The sequence below is a fragment of the Dysidea avara genome, chromosome 8, assembly GCF_963678975.1.
Source record: "Dysidea avara chromosome 8, odDysAvar1.4, whole genome shotgun sequence".
Taxonomy (NCBI): Eukaryota; Metazoa; Porifera; class Demospongiae; order Dictyoceratida; family Dysideidae; genus Dysidea; species Dysidea avara.
In genome coordinates, this window is record NC_089279.1 from 15,749,627 (window position 1) to 15,771,952 (window position 22,326).

Consider the following 22,326-nt stretch of genomic DNA (forward strand, 5'->3'; position numbering starts at 1 on the left):
AGTTCATCTACGTACAAGCAGATCACCCTGTAGAGAGTTCAGCTACATTTCAAGTCACGCAGTAGAGAGATCAGCTGCAAATTATCCTGTGGGGATTAATTGACATGTAATAAATATATGCAAGAGTTCATGAACTCTTGATATATGCATTATATATATAATTTGTACATTTACTGATAAAATCAGAATGAGTTAAAGTATTTATAAAATCTGCTTCATCTTTTTCTTTTTCCTGTGGTAAAGAAAATTATATAGGTTAAAAAGCCCCAAAGCTGGCGATAGGCCGGCTTTGGGGTATACAAATACAAAAAGAAGTGAAATCTAATCAAAAACAGCCAAGCTGTAAAAAAAGGAGTGCGGCCCTTGAAAAGGCTATGGTGAAAAAAAATGTGAAATCCAAGGTGGCGGCCAAGAAATGGCTGTGATGGTAGGTTAATGGTAAAAATTTTAATAACGACAATTCAGGTGAATTTTGTGCCAATTGACCAAGCGGCACCAAATTCACCTGAATTGTCGTTATTAAAATTTTTACCATTAACCTACCATCACAACCATTTCTTGGCCGCCACCTTGGATTTCACATCTTTTTTCACCATAGCCTTTTCAAGGGCCGCACTCCTTTTTTTACAGCTTGGCTGTTTTTGATTAGATATCTTTATTTCTTTGAAACAATAAATTTAAAAGTTCAATTGTGAGTTTTAATCATACATTATGATAGTACTGTATAGTAGGGACCACAAAGGAGTAGGCGTTGCCCACAAAATAACACCACCTAAAAACCAGCCTCATTTTCCCTCACAATGAGGCAGTATTGGTTAGGTAAAACTAAGCCCAAACAAGCTTTCAGATCAACCGGAAATGCTTTCAACAAGTTACTACAGAAGTTTAAAAATATATTATTTAACGGAATTTTCTACTGACTGACTGACTAAGTAAGTAAGTAAGTAACTGACTGACTGATGCCTTCAGACAAGCGTAACTTGATAACAGCTAAAGCTATGGGCTTGGTTTTTCACTGTTCAACGTCACTTTTTCCCAAGAGGTGCCTTTTGGAATAATGCAGTACGTACAGTGCATTCTTCAAGAACTTACCATTGTCTTCCTTTGTGTCCCATTCATCTGTTCGCTGACAGCAAAGTGTTGATTTGGCGACAGCATGTGCCCGGTAGCGCGTAAATGGCTTCTATTATTGCTGACCAGAAGGTTTCGTGAAATGTTAGAATAACACGTTTACCAGTCTTTCAGGTTGAATGTCAAGGTGAAGTTAACTTGACTATTGTAGCCGTAACACGTGTAAGCAATATCGTAGTATTTGTTTGGCAAGGTTGGAAAGGCGTAAGTGAAGATATTTCACAATTATTCGCTTGTGTTTCTAAACACACGTTTTGCTGGTATTGATACCATTGAATATTGTGCATTGGATGTTAGTTAAGCATCTTTTTGCATTTCTTACTGTTGTTTTTGCTTTGTCCGAGGCATTGTTCATCGAAGTCAGCTACACAACGATGACTTTCAAGCATAGAGTGAGAAGGAGTAAGAGGAAGGAAGTACACAAATCCTATTATGAAACTAATAAAGACACAATACTCTCAGACTGGAAGGATAAATATGACAAGAATAAAAGGATCTGGGCGTCACAACGAGGATTATTATAGAGACATTGTGACATCGTGAATGAAGTCAGCTGAAAGCAGTAAAGTACACTATGAGAAAGATTTAACAACGCCTTGTGCTAAATCGGCTAAAACCACAAAGAAGCACTATGAAAATGATTCAGAAACGTCTCGTGAAAGAAGCACTATGAGAAAGATTTAGAAACGTCTCGTGCTGAATCGGCTAAAGCCAAAAAGAAGCACTACGAGAAAGATTTAGAAACATCTCGTGCTGAATCAGCTAAAGCCAAAAAGAAGCACTATGAGAAAGCTTTAGAAACATCTTGTGCTGAATTGGCTAAAGCCAAAAAGAAGCATTATGAAAAGGATTTAGAAGCTTCTTGTGCTGAATCGGCTAAAACCATGAAGAAGCACTATGAGAAAGATTTAGAGACTTCTGGTGCTTATGTTAAAATCACAAAGCACTATGACAAAGATGTGTCGACATCAAGCAGTAAAAGTAAATCTTCCACAAGCAAACATTATCTTGTGAATCTTGATGAACATTGTAGAAAGGCAAAGCACAGGCATGACCTTCTGTACCTGTATGATTACTGCGTGCATGTGTGTGTGTGCGTGCGTGCGGGCGTGCGTGCGTGCGTGCGTGCGTGCGTGTGTGTGTGTGCCAGTATTCTGTGTTATTTTGATTTACACCTTGCTTTTGTTGTAAGTATTTGCTGAGGCCACCATCTGACTCTGATGTGAAGTCATATGTGGATAACTTGATAGAGGTTCTTCTGCAACAAAAGGAAACATGCAGTAATATTGTTCAAAAATTTTCAGACGTTTATGGTACTACAGCTGATTCAATGTCACATGCCATTAAGAGAAGACAGCTTGCCATTTATTGTCCAAGAAAATGGTACATGATGCACTGTCAGCCAGAGAAAGCCATGTTGGCAATCTTTTAAAGACTCTTTGAAAAATTAGTGCCATCCAAATTGTAAGTGAAGATGACTTGCTGCAGGGATTGCACACTATTTCTTCTGAGCCGTACTTTTACAATACTGGCTACAAATCATCAGCCCTGAAACAGGTGACTATAGTTGACCACGATAAAAGGTGTCTAGTTACTAAGGCAAAATGTCCAGAAGTAAATGAGTGTGCTTTATATGACATGGTAATTCCTGTGGACGAGAAAGGACGTTGTGTTTTGTCTGAGACAGTTGGCAAAGAAAGAACCAGTGATGATCATTCTAAAAACTGGAAATGTTGTGAATTGTGCAAGGCATTGACAGATCAGGAAATTGATGAAATATTGAATATAAAAAAAGTATTTGAAAGACCCTTGGAATAAATCAGGGGGTTCTTCATGAAATTGATTCAGGATGCCAACATGGTCATTATAACAAGGTCATACAAAGTAAAAGTCATGATAGTGATAGTGAATGTATCCAAGAAAAAGAAATTATGGGAAATCCCATCCAGTGTGCTGCTGGAATATGTGAAAGCCCTCTTAGACTACTATGACAGGCTGCAGTACACCACCCAGTGATTCGGAATCTTCTTGTCAACATAATGCTCGTGCTAGCAGCAAGCTTATTGACCAGGATTTTGTTCTGAAAACATTGAAGATGTTAAGGAAGCCATTAAATGTGAAATTTTGTCTGATCTTTTGGTTGAAAAAGTACCAGATGATGAATCCTCTGAAGTGTCATCAACACCTTCTTGTGATGAAGACACAGAGACAGCATTGCAAGTGAAATATGCTAACACAATATGTGAGTATGAGAAAAAACTCCTGAGTTTGCATGTTGCTCATGTGAGCGTTTACACTTGAAGAGAAATGTAACCACATTCAAATTTTATGATGAATAGTTCAGCTCAGATATTTGGAATGATCTCAAAGATTGTCTCATCCAAAATGATCCTACTGTTGTTTATAAGTCATTGTATGTCTGTGAATATTGTCGCAAATCCCTAAACAGCAACAAAATGCCTTCTCGCCGTGTGCTCAATGGGCTATACACTATTCCAGTTCCAGATGAATTAGCCAAGCTAAATAAACTGGAAACACAGTTAATTCAACGTGCTAAATGTTTCCAGGCTGTGGTGAGGTTAGGGAATTCTACTGGAAAAGTTCCCGTTTACAATGCCCTCAAAGCTGCTAAAGGCACCATGTTTTTTCTGCCACTAGATTTGCAGAATACCTTGGAAAGACTGGATGAAGCAAGTTATACAAGCAACTCCACTATTGATAAATTGGTTGGCTTACCTGATCCAGAACTGTACATCATCATTGATAGCCTTCCAACTAAGGACAAAATTGTCTGGCAGAATTTAATCGATGTACCACATGTCAAACTTGCAGCACAAAAATTACAGGAAACTAACTGGCTATATGGATTGATTGACTTAGCATGTAATGATGATGCAGCAAAGAAAACTGTTGATGCAGCAAAGGTGGTCGATAGTGTTGATGCAGCTGAAAAGACTATGGGTATTGCAACTAGTCATGTCATAGAAAAGGCTTCAGATGAAGATGTGCAAGCTTATACTGTACGATCAATGGACCAAGATCTACCTACAGGTAAAGACATTCAGCATTACAAGTTGCTTACAGCCCATGAGCTTCCAATGGATAATTGTTTGCACTTTCTTGATGTACTGTGTTTTCCCACACTATTTCCTAATGTTCATTTTGGTGAATTTCACCCACATGTTGAGAAACTAACATTTGCTGAATATGTGAAATCTAGGCTGTTGAATAAGGACTCAAGATACAGAAAAAATGCAGAATTCGTAGTCTATTACCTCTGGAAAAAAGAGCTTCGAGAGCTTTCTGCTGGAATTTACAATGTCTTAAGTTCCTGTGGTAGAAGAGATCTAACTGCTAAACAGTTTCTAGACAACATTAACAAGTGTGATGTTTCTACTGAAGCAAGCCTTTTAACTGTTTTCCAATCTGTTAGAGGTATGAAACAATTTTGGTCCTTGAAAAAAGTGATGTAATGGCAATGATTCGTGAATATGGGTCTCCAACTTTGTTTATGACTTTTTCATGTGCGGAGTATGATTCCCCTGAAATTGTACGTTACCTGCACAAAGTGAATGAAGTTCCACCTAAGTATCCAATACCAAAACTTTGCACTGAGGATCCAATTTCTGTATCACAAAAATTTAGCCAAAAGTTTGATCACTTCTTTTCGACCATTATCGTGAAAGGGAAAGTACTTGGAAAGGTTTCACATTTCTTCTGGAAAAGGAGTATCAAAGCAAAGGTGCTCTGCACTACCATGTCATAGTGTGGATTGAAGATGCACCAGTGATAGACAGGGATGCACCAGAAGATGTGCTCAAATGGATTAAGAACAGAGTCTGTTGCAAAATTCCTGATGAAAAGGCAAACCCTGAACTTTATCGATTGGTGACAAAATACCAGCTCCATAAATGCTCTGATTACTGCAAAAGGAAGTGTAAATATGGAACAGCTTACATCACTAAATGCAAGTTGGTTTCCCATGAGAAGTTAGCGAGGAAGGAGAACTGAAATGTATAGATGATAGCTTGAAATCAAAGAGCAAAATATATGCTCTCCCAAGATCTGAAAATGAAGTGAGGGTAAATGATTATAATCCACTTCTGCTACTGTTGTGGAAGGCCAACATGGATATTCAGTTTATTTCAGAGTCATGTTTAGCTCTTGCACAATATGTGACTGGCTATATTACCAAGGCTGAGAAGAGTGACATGCAAGAAATATGGGAAGAAATCTCTGATGATGACTCGCTCTATAAAAGGTTGTACAAATTTGGCATCAAATCACTTCATACTCGAGAATGAGGACTTTATGAAGCTTCTGATTTACTGCTAGGAGACCATTTATGTGAAAAGTCAGACACTGTTCAGTTAGTGTCTACTGACATGCCTCGCAAAAGGAGAAGGTGAGTCAAAAAGCACAAAAAACTGAAGGAGATATTAGAGACAGATCCGGATAGTGATACACTTTTTGGACCAAACTTGCTGGATGACTTTTATCCTAAACGACCTGAAGCTCTCAAAGACGTGTGTCTGTATGACTTTGTAAAGTTCTATGTCAAAACTGATACAGATGCAAGTGGAAACAGGCAGTACAGAAAGTTAATGAAGCCAAAAATTGTAAATCAGTAATTATTTGATCCAAATAAACCTGAGCAGCGAGAAGACTATTCCTATACTCTCTTGCTGTTGTTTGTGCCATTCACTGTTGAATCTGATTTGACTGAAGAAGGCCAAACAGCTGAAGAGGCCTTTAACCCTTTAAGGACCAGCGTCGTACATGTACGTCCAAATATAGCCTCACGCGAAAGCCCAGCGTTGTACATGTACGTCCAAGATGTTAAGTAGTAAACAAAGAGCCATATCTTTGCAGTATTAGAAGCTATGGACTTTAAACAAAGACCATTTTGTTCGCCATTAGTAGGCGATTCTTTTGATATACAATTCCAATATATTACGTGAAACTACACTAGAAAGAACTAGCCTTCTAATTTTAAGTATACTATATTTACGTAACAACAAAACTAACCTTGTACAAATCCGTCCATAACTTTCGCCTAGTAGCTCATATTGAGCAACAATAAACTTCACGGCACTCTTCATTTAAAGACGCATCTAATGATATACAAGATCACGTGATGGCGCTCTTTAAAAGGAGTAAAGCAATGGCTTGTAACAGATTGCATCGTGTAGAAGACAGATCGTCACCGGTGTTACAAATCGCTTTGCTAGTTGAAAATGGTAAGTTCTACACACTAATAACTTAGATATTTCTACTTATTATTGATAGGCGAATCTGTACTACAGTTTGTATTATCCCTTCCTACTTCCTGCGGTTTTAGTGACGCTACAAACTTGCTAAGTAATAGAATACGCAAATTTCATAAAACTTACGGGTTTTCAAGGTAGGCACTGCGTAAATTACTGTGGTCCTTAAAGGGTTAATCAATTCTTAGAAACATGTGAAAGTTTGAAGAGTCATCACGAAAGCCTACAACGAATGCTAAAAGCACTAAGAAAATCGATGAAGCAAGAGAGTGAGCATGATGCTAAAGAAGGTGACAATGAACACGAGGAAGGCATGAAATTGGTTGGCGAAGCAGAAGCAGCTATGCATGATGTTCAAGATATAGAGGATAATGCTTCCAATGATTTAGACTTGGAGCAACACATTGAAATGTCGAATGAAGACCAGAAACGTGTGTTTGGCAAGATCTTAGAACACCTGAATCATCAACATGAGCATGATACTGGAAAATGTAAATGTGAGAAACTTAAACCATTGCAGATGTTTGTATCTGTTGTTGGTGGTACTGGTAAATCTTTTTTGATTGAAACTATCAGAAGCCAAGTAAAACAAATCTGGGAGGAAGATTTTGCCAATTATACAACTTATGCCGTGGCAGCTTCTACTGGCTTGGCCACGTACAATGTGGGAGGTGTCACTTGTCATAGGCTGTTTCAACTGCCTATTGAACACGAAGGTAAATTGCAGTTTACTAGCATTTGTCTAACGATGCACAGAAGATTATGCGGACTAAACTTCATGCACTCAAACTGATAATAATTGATAAGGTGTCAATGGTGTCCAACTTAAATCTAGCTTATATCCATTTGAGACTGCAGGAAATATTTGGTGGAACAGAACAGTTTGGTGGAGTCAACATATTGTTTGTTGGTGATATATTGCAGCTACCTCCAGTGAATGGCAATCCAGTATTCTCCAAGTTGACCAATACCCTTGTTGCTAACAAAATTGGTTGCAAGCATGCTGCTAACGTCTGGCAGAAGACAGTTGTCCACAATAAGCTAACCATAAATGAATGCCAGAAGAAGGATGGACAGCACGTACAGATTTTAGATGAAATCTGCCATTGGGACTGTCTCAGAAGATACCTCAAAATGTCTTTTAGAAAGAGTCATTGATGGAAAAATTGTTGTTAAGTTCAAAGAATTGTGTGAGAAAAGCCATTCTCCTGTGTGCTTGTTTCCAACAATAAAGGCTTGTAGTGCTTTCAATGCTGACATGCTGAGTACTTTAGACAGCAAAATATGCAAGTTCAAATGTGTGGATGAAATTGATGAGACAACTGGCTCACATAAATGGGATAAAACAGCTGCTGAGAAACTGAAAATGCTAAACAAGGATTGCAACATGATGGCAAGCTTGGAAACGGAATTATCCATTGCTGTTGCATAGTGCCCGAGTAATGCTTCGACACAACAATGATACAAAGCATGGACTTGTTAATGGTGCTCTAGGAACAGTCACATCCATTGCCACTCACTGTCATTGTGAAATTTGATCATATTGAGTAGCCTTGAATGAGTTGGAAGTAAGTTCATGCTATTGAAATTTTTTTATGTTTACAGAAAACAATTTCCCCTGACCATGGCTTATGCAATCACAGTGCATAAGTGTCAAGGACTGTCACTGGATTGTACAATTGTGGACCTATCCCAAAAACCGTTTTGTGCTGGAATGGCTTATGTGGCAGTATCCAGGATAAGATCACTTGATGGCTTATACTTGATATCTTTTGATCCAGCATCAACTATTGTGAGCAATGATTGCCTCAAGGAAGTCAATCAACTACGAGGTTGCTTCCGTAATGACCTTCCGTTGTATGAAATTATTGAGCAAAGGAAACCGCCAATGAAAAGAAAGTTGGATGATGGCGTTAATGAAATAGCCCCTCTAATGAAAAAATCTTGTAAAAGCAAGACAACCAAGAGACCACTGTCTAACGACGCGGTCAAGAGTGATTCAATAAAGACTGTATGTATTCCTCCAACCAGTTCAACAACACACCTTTTCAGTCAGTCAGTAAGTCAAGTCATTAGGTCTAAGTCCCTGAAATTAGGTTAGGTAATCCTAAGGCTGCAGCACATGTTGCTGTCAGACCTTCAGTGCTGGTCACTGTAAAGTGCTAATAATAATAATAACATGGTGAGGAGTGTGTAATTACTGCTGTTCATAGGCCAGCAGTACCTCAAACTGAATGGAGAGACTATAAGTACTACCCAGAATGGTAAGTGCACAACTGGGATTACCTTTTACAAAGGTGTTTAACAGGCAAAATAGGAGAACAGATCTGGTATTGACTCAGCCTGATCTACGTACAATAAAGAAAATCAGGGGTGACGGAAATTGTCTATTTAGGGCAATGTCCTACATCATCACCGGTTCTGAAGACCACCACTTGGGGATACAAGGTGCAATCACTGCCCACATGTTATCTATACCAGAACTACTTACTGGTCTTGGTGCTAATGGTAGGGAGAATTATTTAGAATATTACAATGGTAGTTACTCAAGTGTTGAGCACTACCTTGATTACTAGAATGGCAGAAAGTGGAATGTGGGGTACTGACTTTGAAATGTCTGTGCTAGCTCATTTATTACAAACATTTGTCTACTCTCACAATGCAACTGGTGGATATCGGATTGCTTGCTTTCCAAACAGCATTGACAAAACCATCCCTGAGGATGTAAATGTAAAATCTATGTACATCTATCATACAAGGAATCATTTTGAAATGGTCACATCTATTAGAGGGAGATAGTATGGTATGTTATAACCTTTTCAGTCATTAAGTCAAGCCACCAAGTCAAGTCAATAAGTCTAAGTCCTTGAAATTAGGTTAGGTAATCCTAAGGCTGCAGCACATGTTGCTGTCAGACCTTCAATGCAGGTCACTGTAAAGTGTTACTAATAATAATAATAATAATAACTGTACTCACTTCTTAACTGTTTATATATTGCACCTTTTAGGTCGTTTACCATGAATATTAAATGCTTGTCAACATAATTTATTGTGTAACATGATGGAGCATGTACCTTGTTTACATGCTTGGTGTCATTAGGAGAGTTGTAACATGGTATCTTGCATATGTTACATAATCTGGTTGGTTGAAGTAGTACTTGTGTGAGAGTGCATGCATTGGCAAGGATGAGTGGAGGGAATGTCAACCAACTGAATGAATAGAGATGCTAAATGACTGGTGCAAGTGCTGTGTGCTCCACTGATGTTTCATTGTAATAAGAGAACAAAGCACACATTAAAAAGTTCTTTAAAAATTCTAAGCATAGGTTAGAGACCTAGCACGAGGATCTTCGTGGGTTTTAAAAACCGAGTGAAGCGAGGTTTTGAAAATACAAGAAGATCCGAGGGCGTGGTCTCTAACTGACTTAGAAAATGTATGCATTATATATATATATGGGCTTATAGGTGGAGTCATTGTGGGATTGGGTTATGTCGTACTGAAATCGTTGCACAATGTTAAAATAATCATGGAAGACTGAACATGTTTTTGTTGAAGTGTTGAAAAAAATCGAAGCTCACACCACTTCCTTTCGCAAGTTAGACTAATTGGATCTGGCACAGCTGGGAAACGGCAGTGATCGATAATATCGAGCCAGGTTAGCGTTAGTCAGTGCCTATGGCGTCACAGCAGTGTAAAGAACACGTGTGTCAAAGAAGCAGCTTGTGTGGATTTATACGATGGGCACTAGTTGTCACAAGTTGTGCCTTCAGTGGTGCCACAGTAGCACAAAGAACAGGCACGGTTTCTAATATGGACCACACCCACATTACACGTAGCGAAAAATAATGCTCTACAAGGAAGCTTACCTAGTTAGGTCTTGGTAAAGTCCATCCATAGTTTAATAGACGATGAAAACAGCCATAAAACACTCTAGAAAGAGATGGGCTCTAAATAGAATTCTCCGTAATGTTTTTGGACTTCTCCGTTCATGGTGACAAACGTACGTACAATGTTAGATTGTACCTCCCATAATCGAATTCTTTTAGGTATGCCTATAAAATGAATAGAGTGGCTAACCACATGTTGGCCCGGGTGACTGATCAGCCACTGCAGGCTATCAGCCTGATTATGCTTGGAGGGAGCATTGCAAATCAATGATCGAAATTGAGATTTGTGATGCTTGAGGTCTTTTCTGCTAGCAGGTTTCTAACCATTTTAAGAACCTGTTAGCAGGTCCCTTAGTGGATTTTAAAGACCTCATTATCCTCCAAAGATCAAAGCATATTATGCATACTATTTTCTAAACAAAGTTTGGATTAAACTATCATTCTCAGAACCATATTATGTGATTTGGTGAATTGCTGTGTGCTCCGCTAATAGTTGGCTGCTGTGAGAGAAATAAGAATAGATATATAACACTAAGTGGTTTACTGTGTGCTCCACTGTTGAAGAAAAGCACTCTTTAAAAAACATAGTGGTTTGCTGTGTGCTCCACTGTTGGAGAAAAGCACACTTTAACAAACATAGTGGTTTGCCATGTGCTCCACTGTTGGAGAAAAGCACACTTTAAAAACATAGTGGTTTGCCATGTGCTCCACTGTTGGAGAAAAGCGCACTTGCTCCACTGTTGAAGAAAAGCACACTTTAAAAAGGTAATGCAATCCACAGCTTGGCTTAAACAGAGCCATATCATTTGGCATTGTGGTTTGCGGGTTGCTCCACTGCGGTTCACTGCTATGAGAGAAAAAGCACACAAAAATGAACTGCAAACCAATAGCAATCAAAGTTTGGTCTAAACTATCATTCTCACAAGTATATTCTGTGGCATTGCGGTTCGTTGTGTGCACCACCACTATGAGAGAAAAGGCACACATTTGCAAGTTTGGCTTATTCTCAGGGAGAGAAAAGGACACAATTTAAAAATGTCTACCACAATGTTAACAACACCAGTCACGAAAACTGCACCATCCCACTACACTAGCTGGTTGGTATGATACTGCAACATAGGTTAGTGCATTTTTGTTAGCTGCTCTTGTGTTTTTACATATGTATTTGTATAGGAAAACTGATTGAAGTGGAAGGGAAGCCATGCTGCAATGTATATCACACATGATGACATGATGTCACATCACACAGATGATGTCAATGATCTATGTGATTATAAGTACTACATGCTACTACTACATGTTTGATTCACAAGTAAGCATTTAAATTACAAGTCATTAAATTAATCCCACAATGCACTATTTTTCAACTCATTAACTAAATCCCACAATGTATTATTTTGATGTTGCTATAAATGAAGATCTGCTGCAATAGGTCACAATGGTGAATATGGAAGGTGAGTGTTTATGCTTTTATTGTTATTTACAATATTGCATCACTTCCAAAAGCTGCTGAGGGAGTTGCCTTGCTTGAGGCCCAGCTCAAGGAGCTCAAGGAAACATTGGTGGAGAAGGAGGAAGAAACCCTGACCAAAGTTATGGCCAGACTTGATGAGTGTGAGTAATTTTGGTTTTTTGCATTTTACTGTTATAATTATGCTTTTTAGTAAGTCAGAGGATGGTGAAACAAGATGGGGAGTTGTGGTGGTGAAAGTTGACACAAACTGTCGAACAGTAGCCACCCAAACTCCAACGAAACTTTTGGAGTTGGGCCAGCAGAAGAAGGAGGGTGAGTATTGTTCATTTGTGTATTTTGTATTTTTGTTCTTTGTTTATAGAGCGGAAGTCAAATAGATGGAGAGAAAGAGAGTGGAGAGGAAGAGGATGAGGAGGAAGATGATGAATTGTTAATTTAATTAATTTAGTAGTATGCTATAAATGTTTATATGTGACTGGATTTTGGAAAAACGATCCAAATCACACAGTAGAAGTTTCGAGATAAACGGTCCTAAAGAATTCAAGCCAGCATAACTCTCCAAGGATAGCAAGCACTCGTTTGAAATTTACACAAAGATGCATCAATCTATTGCCTTTCAGGCCACTTCCAGTACTTCTAGCTGCTTGTAGAGTTTCCTGCCAAATAAGATAGAAAATCTGAGCAGTTGGACGAGTGAAGTAGCATCACAAAGGGGTGGAGGGGGGGTGGTGGGGTGGGCAAAGGTTAGACCTCAAAATGGAGGGAGACCACGACTGGAGTCCAGAGACGAGATTACAGGCTCCTAGTGGTTGATATGTACAAAAATCCACAGAAAAATGTCTGGCCAACATTATCAGGCTGTCCACCAGTAAACCACTGGCTCTTGCCAAGCCAGGTCCTTCACAAGGTTTAAAACTGCCACTCAAGCTCTACAGTACAGACCTCCACCAGAGACTAGGATAAAACTGCTAGTACAGCTCTATTTCTGTATACAGTGGTCAGCCAGTCAGTACTTACAGTGTTGTATGAGTATGCAGCATGCACAGGAGCGTGGAGGGAGAAGACTGGCTAACTACTGATTTTTGCTTACTGCATTCTCAGTAACTGTAGATGGTAGAAAGTGTCAAAGTGGCAGAATTTGAGCGATCAGCTTTACCAATGTAACATCCCATTCACACTAGCCCAGTAGCATGGTTCGGAACGGTACGGCTCGATAAAAAGTGCAATGTGAACACCGTCCGTACCGGGCCCAACCGAACCAAGCCAGCCCACCCGATTGAACCAGGCCAGCACGGTACGGTACGATAATTACGTCACCAGGCGCACAAAATAATAAAATCATCCAATGAAGAAGGACCCAGAAACACTGTTCTATGCGAAGTTCAGCACAAAAGAAAGTCTAGTGACAGTTATGAACTACTTGTCGTTGTGCCAGTTACTGTTTCACTCACTTCCGATTCGCGACGCAATTTCTGCAGCTCTACACGGCCACCTATCTATTGCTGTTTTGTTGAAGTGAAAGAATCCCAGCACAAGAGACTTGAAGGGCAAGAGCTGTATCCAGTTTTAGTAAGCAAACTAATAAATATTTAATTGTGCGCTTAAGGAAACCGGATGACTTAGCGAGCGAGAATGCGTAGTGTGAACAGAGGCAACAATGGGCCGTACCGAACCAAGTCAAACTGAACCGTGCTATCGTGCTAATGTGAACAGACTGTAAGGGAATCAAACTTGCTTACATTTATCTCAGCTAGTTCATTCAGGGCCATCATTGTGTGGACAGCCCATGTGATCATGGAAGTGACTGGAAGTCAACCTTTGAATCAAATCATGGTCATCACTTATGAAGGATAACCATTGTAGGTGTTGCTGGAAATTTTATTGTCACAGATCTGTCAGCCAATAAGTGAGTAAGCAAAACAACTTATTGATGGTCATGCATTAATCATCATACTTATTTTCAGGTGTTAAAGTCATCATGATCCTGCAATGAACATGACTATATAAAGCAACACATACCATTATAACATGGTGCATTTTCCATTGCACTAAAATAATTTACAATGTATGATATTTGCATATTAAGTGCGTAAGCTACATAAAATAGTACAGTGGAAAGTGTAATAATGATTAAATTTAAGTCTACTTATTCTTAATGTGTACGAGTATGCGAAGAATTTTCAACTAGAGTAGGGACCGTAGTACATCAATAGCTAGCCAAAAATTATTTTACAAAAAAGTTAACAAACAAGTATACGAAAAAATTTGGAATTTTCAACTAGAGTAGTGACCATAGCACATCGATAAAAAAAACTGAAACAAGCTGGAGTCGTGCACGATATTAAATCACAGTAAAACAACAAGAAGTGTTATATCCCTACTGTGCTCCAAGATACCATAATGGAAATGCACAGTAGGGATATAACACTTCTTATTGTTTTACTATGATTTAATATCATGCACTACTCCAGCTTGTTTCAGTACTTTTCACTGATGTGCTATGATCCCTACTCCAGTTGAAAATTCTAATTTTCTTTGTATATTATTAAAACCATTCAATTATCCACAGTTTTTCATTCAAACATTCAAATCTTCAATTACAGCATTCGTTTACACCTATACATTATATTGTATTGAAATCTCCTAGAAATTCAGTGGTGTAGGGGCTAATTAGTTAGGTCATGGTTGTTAGGAAATAGGTGATTTTTATAAAGTGTGTGAATTTGACTTACCACCTTAGACTCATACTATTGCTGACTGGGTTTGGGAAAACCGGTTTTATTGCCCATGACAGCAGATTTGATTTTTCACCAAGAACACAAAGCTACATGAATAAACTATCAAATCTCACAATCAAATCAGCTAGAATTAAGCGGTCTGCTTTTGCTTACTGCTTTTTCCAAGCACAGTGGCAATCCGTACGTTGTTTATGGAGCTCTGGTCAGCCTGGGGGTGGCTATATGTTGCTGCACAGCTCTGTGGTGTTGAATTAAGACCTATGCTGTAAATTTAGTTTCAATTTAGCCAGTTTTTATAATCTGAATGCCTATAACTTTGCATAATTCATCCGTAAGCCTTCCTCTTCAATTTTTAAAACAGCCTCTTGCCCTCCTTCTGGCCCTCCCCACCTTTCACTCCTTTTGGTGTTCGCCTGATACAGTCATCCTTGATATAAAAACTATCTAAAGCGGCAGGAAACTTAGCTGTTGGCTACTTGTGGATGTTCTGGAAGGCAAGGAATTGGTGTAAAATGTACAAAAATATGTAAAAATGTGGTACACATAGCTTCAACCATTGGCAAGCTACAACACACTAAATACTTACAACCGGCATTTCTCAATACTTTTAAAGAAATAAGACCGGTTTTCCCAGACTGGGTCACATTTAATGATATGCAAGCAGGGGTGTAGGGAGGATATTTCCAAGGGTTTCAAGACTCTCCCCTTTGAAATGTAGGCTCCAAAGGTTTCAGCAAGAACTTAACACACTAAATTTGGCAGCACAAAAATAACAGCAAGCAGAGTAATGCAACAATTTATTTACAATTTATTTACATTCATTACTCAGGAAAGACCTACAAAAGGGGCTTGCATCCTTTTAAAGTTTTTTTTTGAAGGTCAAGATACTCTAATAGAGCAGTCACTTATACTCAAATAGAGCAGTCAAGTAATGTGAGAAGTAACTATTGTTGGAAATGATGTAAAGTGTTAACTTTCATTAAGGAAGGAATATTTCCAGATCAGACATTACCTATAAGCACCATACAGTATGGTAGTACTACTGTACTGTTCAGTAGGGATCATGGAAGTTTGGTCTTTCTAGTCCAAATTATTATCCAAAATTCAGCCTTCATGACAGCTTGGAAGTGTTGGTTAGGCATAGCCAAAGCCTGTAATTATCTTCAGAGCGACCCCAAACCCTTCCAGCAAGTTTCTAAGAAATTTTTGAAAAACTATTTAACAATTTTCTACTCAATGACTAACTGGCTCTGATAGTCTGCAGTTTTTGACATGCACGGGAATAGATAGACCTCCTGTATTTATATCATGCACTTGACGCACTTAACCCTTTAACCTGCATAGTCCAGAAAACTGGATCTAAACTTAAACAATATGCATGTCTTAAACAAAGCACTTTTCAAAGCATACATCCTATGGCTATGTAATTTATGTCACTATACTTGTAATTACATGTAACATGATACCTAGGATGCTAAGCCCAAACTAGCAACCATTTGGCAAAGAAACACGTAAAACTTTTGCATACCTTTATAAAGTAAGTCAATGATAGTTGTTCCTATTACCTTGCAACACATGCCATTCACTTTGTCATTAAATTTTCCATGAGGCTACATATTAGTCATGTGAGTAAACCCACAATCAAAATTAAACAGATGGCAAAGAGTATTGAATCACAGAAATGTGAGTTCTGTTAGTCAACACTTCATAACAAGTAAGCCTTTGTACACGTGTAGTTAGTTTTAAAGTAAACTTCTCCAAGTAGCCCAGTGAATACTTTCACTTAATGTGTAGTTTTAGAGTGAAGAGGCATGCATGCCAGTATTATGTAAACACAGATTCCCCAAACGATCTATGCAGGATTAAAGATTAATTGTACTTAGCGATCAAATAATGTTTTGATTAATTGTAAGTCATTTCAATTTTGTCAATCTGTATGTGTACATCCACTAGTTATATAGCTGAGGGGGTATACAAATATCATTAACTATCATATCAATTTATCTATGAAATATAGCGATCTGTTGAGTTTTGGACCATTACAATATTCAACGTCTCTTGCCCACAGTTCGGCTGTTGGTAACCTGAATTTATTGCTGGACACCCGCTTGAAAAATCCTGGTTACCTCCTGGTATATATTAATCACACTTGCAATTCTATAAATCACTTACGTTATATGTGAAAAGTGAAGTCCTTTACATTTCAGAGGATCTAGGAAAGTTGCAAAGGTGGTTGAATCAAACAAAACATTCCTAGGCAATTTCAACATCCCACAAAATTTAAATCCTTTTACAAAATCTGCAGCAATTTGATCAGAAAATCCTTGTCTTCCAAATACCTATATTAAAATAAACATTCAAAAACAATGATTATAATTTATCATAGAGTTACCTTTTCATTTAGTAAAGCAGAATACCATATAGTAGACAAAGTAGCAGACTGAATATTGCATTGTGATCCAAAAAAGAGATTCATAGAAACTGTAAGAAATAACAAAGGTATGTGAATACATCACACATTCAATAAACATACATCACAGTGTATGAAAACATATAACTCCACAATATACTCATGTTGCATGATTGTCATATATGTGAATAACAACACGTTCACACATCTTGGCCATACATGCAACTGTACTTGTGTACTGACATGGGAAACGGATAGCTGACTCTGTATACAAGTACATAGCTACGTAGCTAACTACCGTAAATCAGGATTATTTCGTCGTAGAAAATTTCTATCTATTAAAATTTGACACAACATCTTTTCGTTGCTAGCATAATTAACAAAAAAATTTTGGCAGAATAATACGTTAATATCAAGACACACGGTAGTATGTCGTGCGGCCAAAGAAGCCAACGCGCAACACCCGTGAGTGTATTGACAGGAAGAAAGAAAACGCAATTTTCGCACATCCGTAGCTCTGTGCTACCATGATTAAAAACAAGACGATTTTCGCTGTGGACACTCCCTCCAACTTCAGCACTCCACATTCCAAATTTGAGCAAAATTGCTTCAAGTGTTAACGAGATATGCGACTTCAAAAATTGGCTTAGTTTCTTATTTTTTCTTCTTATTTTTCTTCCTCTTGTCGCACACTTACAAAAACTGCTATAAAACGCGAACGCCATATCCGATTGCCTTGAAATTTGGCACACAGAATGGGGATATAAAGGCGCATCTCGGTACCAACTTTGGCTGGAATATGATAAACAGGCAAAGAGTTATGAGCATTTATTCACAAAATATAACACCAATATGTTGTCACGCCTACAGGGTAAACCATGTATGGGAAGAAGCTGAAAATCGGTGGGTGAATAGGTTAACTATTGAACCTCAAACCTTTTGTGGTTTGAAAGAAATCGAGCTAAAAACCAGGAAGATACAACGAAAAAACCAACAGTGTGTAACAATTATGCAATCGAGATTAGCTAATAAAAAACGACAACTTGTCACGCCTACCAGAAAAATTGCTTGGGGTAATGTTTTTAAAATCACTGTTCAGATGGAGTAATCATCTTAGAAAGGTTCTTCAGTGGTGCAGAAGAATTAGACTTAAAGCCACAGAGTTATAACACAAAATCAACTTGGTATAGAAAGCATAAGATCGAGATACTCTAATAGAGCAGTCACCCTAATAGAGCAGTCACCCTAATAGAGCAGTCACCCTAATAGAGCAGTCACCCTGAAGAGAATTCAAGAGATCAGCTAGAAACAAGTAACCTGTATAGAGATCAGCTACAAACAAGTCACCCTGTAGAGAGATCAGCTACAAACAATCCACCCTGTAGAAAGATCAGCTAGAAGGAGTTACCTTGTAGGGAGTTCAACTACGGAAAGAGATAGTTCAGCTAGAAGAAATCACCTTGTAGAATTCAGCTACAAAGAAACCACCATGTAGAGAGTTCAGCTACAAACAAATCGCCCTGTAGAAAGATCAGCTAGAAGAAGTTACCTTGTAGGGAGTTCAGCTACGAACAGATCACCCTGTAGAGAGTTCAGCTACAAACAAATCACCCTGTAGAGAGTTCAGTTACAAAGAAACCACAATGTAGAGAGTTCAGCTGCAAAAAAATCAATCACTCTGTAGAGAGTTCAGCTAGAAGAAGTCACCTTGTAGAGAGTTCAGCTGCAAATAAATCACCCTGTAGAGAATTCAGCTACAAACAAATCACCCTGTAGAAAGATCAGCTAGAAGAAGTTACCTTGTAGAGAGTTCAGCTACAAAGAAACCACCATGTAGAGTGTTCAGCTGCAAACAAATCACCTGTAGAGAGTTCAGCTAGAAACAAGTCACCTTGTAGAGAGATCAGCTAGAAACAAGTCACCCTGTAGAGAGTTCAGCTAGAAGAAGTCACACTGTAGAGAGTTCAGCTACAAAGAAACTACTATGTAGAGAGTTCAGCTGCAAACAAATCACCTGTAGAGAGTTCAGCTACAAACAAATCACCCTGTAGAAAGATCAGCTAGAAGAATTAACCTTGTAGAGAGTTCAGTTACAAAGAAACCACCATGTAGAGAGTTCAGTTACAAACTAGTGATCTTGTAGAGACATCAGCTAGTAGAAGTTACCTTGTAGAGAGTTCAGCTACAAACAATTCACTCTGTTCAGAGATCAGTCAGAAGAAGTTTTCTTGTAGAGAATTCAGCTACAAACATATCACCCTGTAGAAAGATCAGCTACCTTGTAGATAGTTCAGTTACAAAGAAACCACCATGTAGAGAATTCAACTACAAACTAGTGACCCTGTAGAGACATAAGCTAGAAGAAGCTACCTTGTAGAAAATTCAGCTACAAAGAAACCATTCTGCAAAGAGTTCAGCTGCAAACAAATCACCTGTACAGAATTCAGCTACAAACAAATCACCCTGTAGAGAGATCAGCTAGTAGAAGTTACCTTGTAGAGAGTTCAGCTACAAACAATTCACCCTGTTTAGAGATCAGCTAGAAGAAGTTTTCCTGTAGAGAGTTCAGCTACAACAAATCACTCTGTAGAAAGATCAACTAGAAGAAGTTATCTTGTAGAGAGTTCAGTTACAAAGAAACCACCATGTACAGAATTCAACTACAAACTAGTGACCCTGTAGAGACATAAGCTAGAAGAAGCTACCTTGTAGAAAATTCAGCTACAAAGAAACCATTCTGCAAAGAGTTCAGCTGCAAACAAATCACCTGTACAGAATTCAGCTACAAACAAATCACCCTGTAGAGAGATCAGCTAGTAGAAGTTACCTTGTAGAGAGTTCAGCTACAAACAATTCACCCTGTTTAGAGATCAGCTAGAAGTTTTCTTGTAGAGAGTTCAGCTACAAACAAATCACTCTGTAGAAAGATCAACTAGAAGAAGTTATCTTGTAGAGAGTTCAGTTACAAAGAAACTACCATGTACAGAATTCAACTACAAACTAGTGACCCTGTAGAGACATCAGCTAGAAGAAGTTACTTTGTAGAAAATTCAGCAACAAAGAAACCATTCTGTAAAGAGCTCAGCTGTAAACAAATCACTTACACAGAATTCAGCTACAAACAAATCACCCTGTAGAGAGATCAGCTAGAAGAAGTTACCTTGTAGATAATTCAGCTACAAACTAAATCACCCTTAGAGAGATCAGCTAGAAGATGTTACCTTGTAGATAGTTCAGCTACAAACAAATCACCCTGTAGAAAGGTCAGCTAGAAGAAGTCACCTTGTAGAGAGTTCAGCTACAAAGAAACCACCATGTAGAGAGTTCAGCTAGAAGAAGTTACCTTGTAGAGAGTTCAGCTACAAACAAATCACCCTGTAGAAAGATCAGCTGGAAGAAGTCACCTTGTAGAAAGTTCAGTTACAAAGAAACCACCACGGAGATTTCTGTAATCAATATGATTATGTATTATATATATAATTTGTAAATTTACTGATAAAATATTTAAAGTACATCTACTTCATCTTTTCTTCTTCCTGTGGTAAAGAAAAAAAGATAGGTTAAAAAAGTCCCAAAGCCGGCCATAGGCCGGCTTTGGGGTATACAAATACAAAAAGAAATGAAATCTAATCCAAAACAGCCAAGCTGTAAAAAGTGTGCGGCCCTCAAAAAGGCCATGGTGAAAAAAGATGTGAAATTCAAGGTGGCGGCCAAGAAATGGCTATGATGGTAGGTTAATGGTAAAAATTTTAATAATGACTGAATTTTGTGCCAAGACCAAGCGGCACAAAAAATCACCTGAATTGTCGTTATTAAAATTTTTACCATTAACCTACCATCACAGCCATTTCTTGGCCTCCACCTTGGATTTCACATCTTCTTTCACCATAGCCTTTTTGAGGGCCACACACTTTTTTACAGCTTGATTAGATTACATTTACAGTGATAAAAATATACATGTTGGCAGGCTAGCTACTGTAATTTCTCATAATTTACTGGGCAGGGGTTGTTGCATTTGAATGGTAGCTACTGTAGAGACACAGGGACATTGCCAGTCAATGTTTGATGGATGGGCATACCTTCATCTTAAGTACATACACAAGAAACACGTTCACATGCACTACCAAAAATTTGAAAATTGTATGCACACATGGCCCACAACTAGTTGTGCTATAGTGTAAATAAATGCTGCAGGCTAAGCTACTTGTATGTATGAAGCTAACTATATGCTATTCCAGGGGCGGATCCAGACTTTTTAAAAGGGGGGTTCCACTCTGGAATTGCAACTTCAGCCTAGCTGTGGGTTGAAGAACAATAAAATAATAAAAAGGTCACCTAGAGCTGCTACCCCTTACCAACTTATTCATAACTACTAGCTTGCTATATCGCTTCCCTTAAGAATACTGTGACTGCTCTATTAGAGTATCTCAATATTGACTGCTCTACTAGAGTATCTCGAGTAAGAGAGACTCTTTCAAAAGGGGGATTCCATGGAGCCCTTTGAACCTCCCTGGATCTGCCCCTACATTATATTGCAGGCCACCCATCAACGATCGTCATAGCCAAACATCACATGAAAAATCCAAATGAGCCTATAACAAGAATCAGCTATACATAAAAAAAAAACAAGATATACACACTGTACTAACAAACTACGATCAACTGGCAGTGTAGCTCTATTTTTGATATAGTTCGCAATGAACTAAGTACATTGGGTAAAAAACATGTGCTAAAAAAATTTTAAGCATCTTTTAATTGCTTCCATAAACAATGAAACTATATTACATTTGATTTCATATATCAAGACACATGACAGTGGCCAAGTATAGCCAGTGCGGGTATGCGACCAATAAGCGAGTATTTTACAGAAACCAAGAAAATGCTGTTCTCACACATCTGAAGCTTGATAGTTCCTGAATGGAAAGTAACCATTTTTGCTGTGGAAACTCCCTCAGGATGGAGCACCTCCTGTTTCAAATTTGAGCTAAATGCCATTACTGACATATGCACCTTCAAAGTTCATCTTAGTTTCTTGTATTTCTCTTCTTCTTATTCTTCTTTTTGCAACACTTAGAAAAACCAAATATAACTCACACATGCATTAATTGATTTTCTTCAAATTTGGAGGGCAGTAAGAATGCAATGTATGTAACACGCACACAGTACAAATTGGATTATAAAATAGGGAATTATATGCAACTTTCGAAATATGCAATAGCAATTTTTGTCACAGCCACAGGGTAAACCACTTGAAGGAATGACTTGACAATTAGTCTGGAGTAACCATCACAGTGCAAACTTTTTGTGGTTTGAAAGTAATAGAGTTACAGTGACAAAGCTACAAAAACCAAACAAGTGTAAAATCTTAGAATCAAGATATTACTCTAATAGAGCAGTCACCATGGGGTAAAAAAGTGC

General features: G+C 38.2%; 1 protein-coding gene and 1 pseudogene across 1 annotated transcript in view; one reads left to right on the forward strand and one right to left on the reverse strand.

The window, feature by feature from the left end:
• The window catches only part of LOC136264089 (uncharacterized), a 103,131-nt gene that overhangs the window by 42,876 nt on the left and 37,929 nt on the right, over window positions 1-22,326 (reverse strand). The window contains exons 8-9 of the mRNA XM_066058780.1: window positions 16,891-16,979; window positions 16,671-16,837 (exon numbers count right to left, since the gene is read on the reverse strand). Of these exons, the coding sequence (XP_065914852.1) occupies window positions 16,671-16,837; window positions 16,891-16,979 (256 nt within the window). The remainder of the gene's footprint in view (window positions 1-16,670; window positions 16,838-16,890; window positions 16,980-22,326) is intronic.
• Window positions 6,732-12,431, forward strand: LOC136264090 (ATP-dependent DNA helicase PIF1-like; annotated as a pseudogene).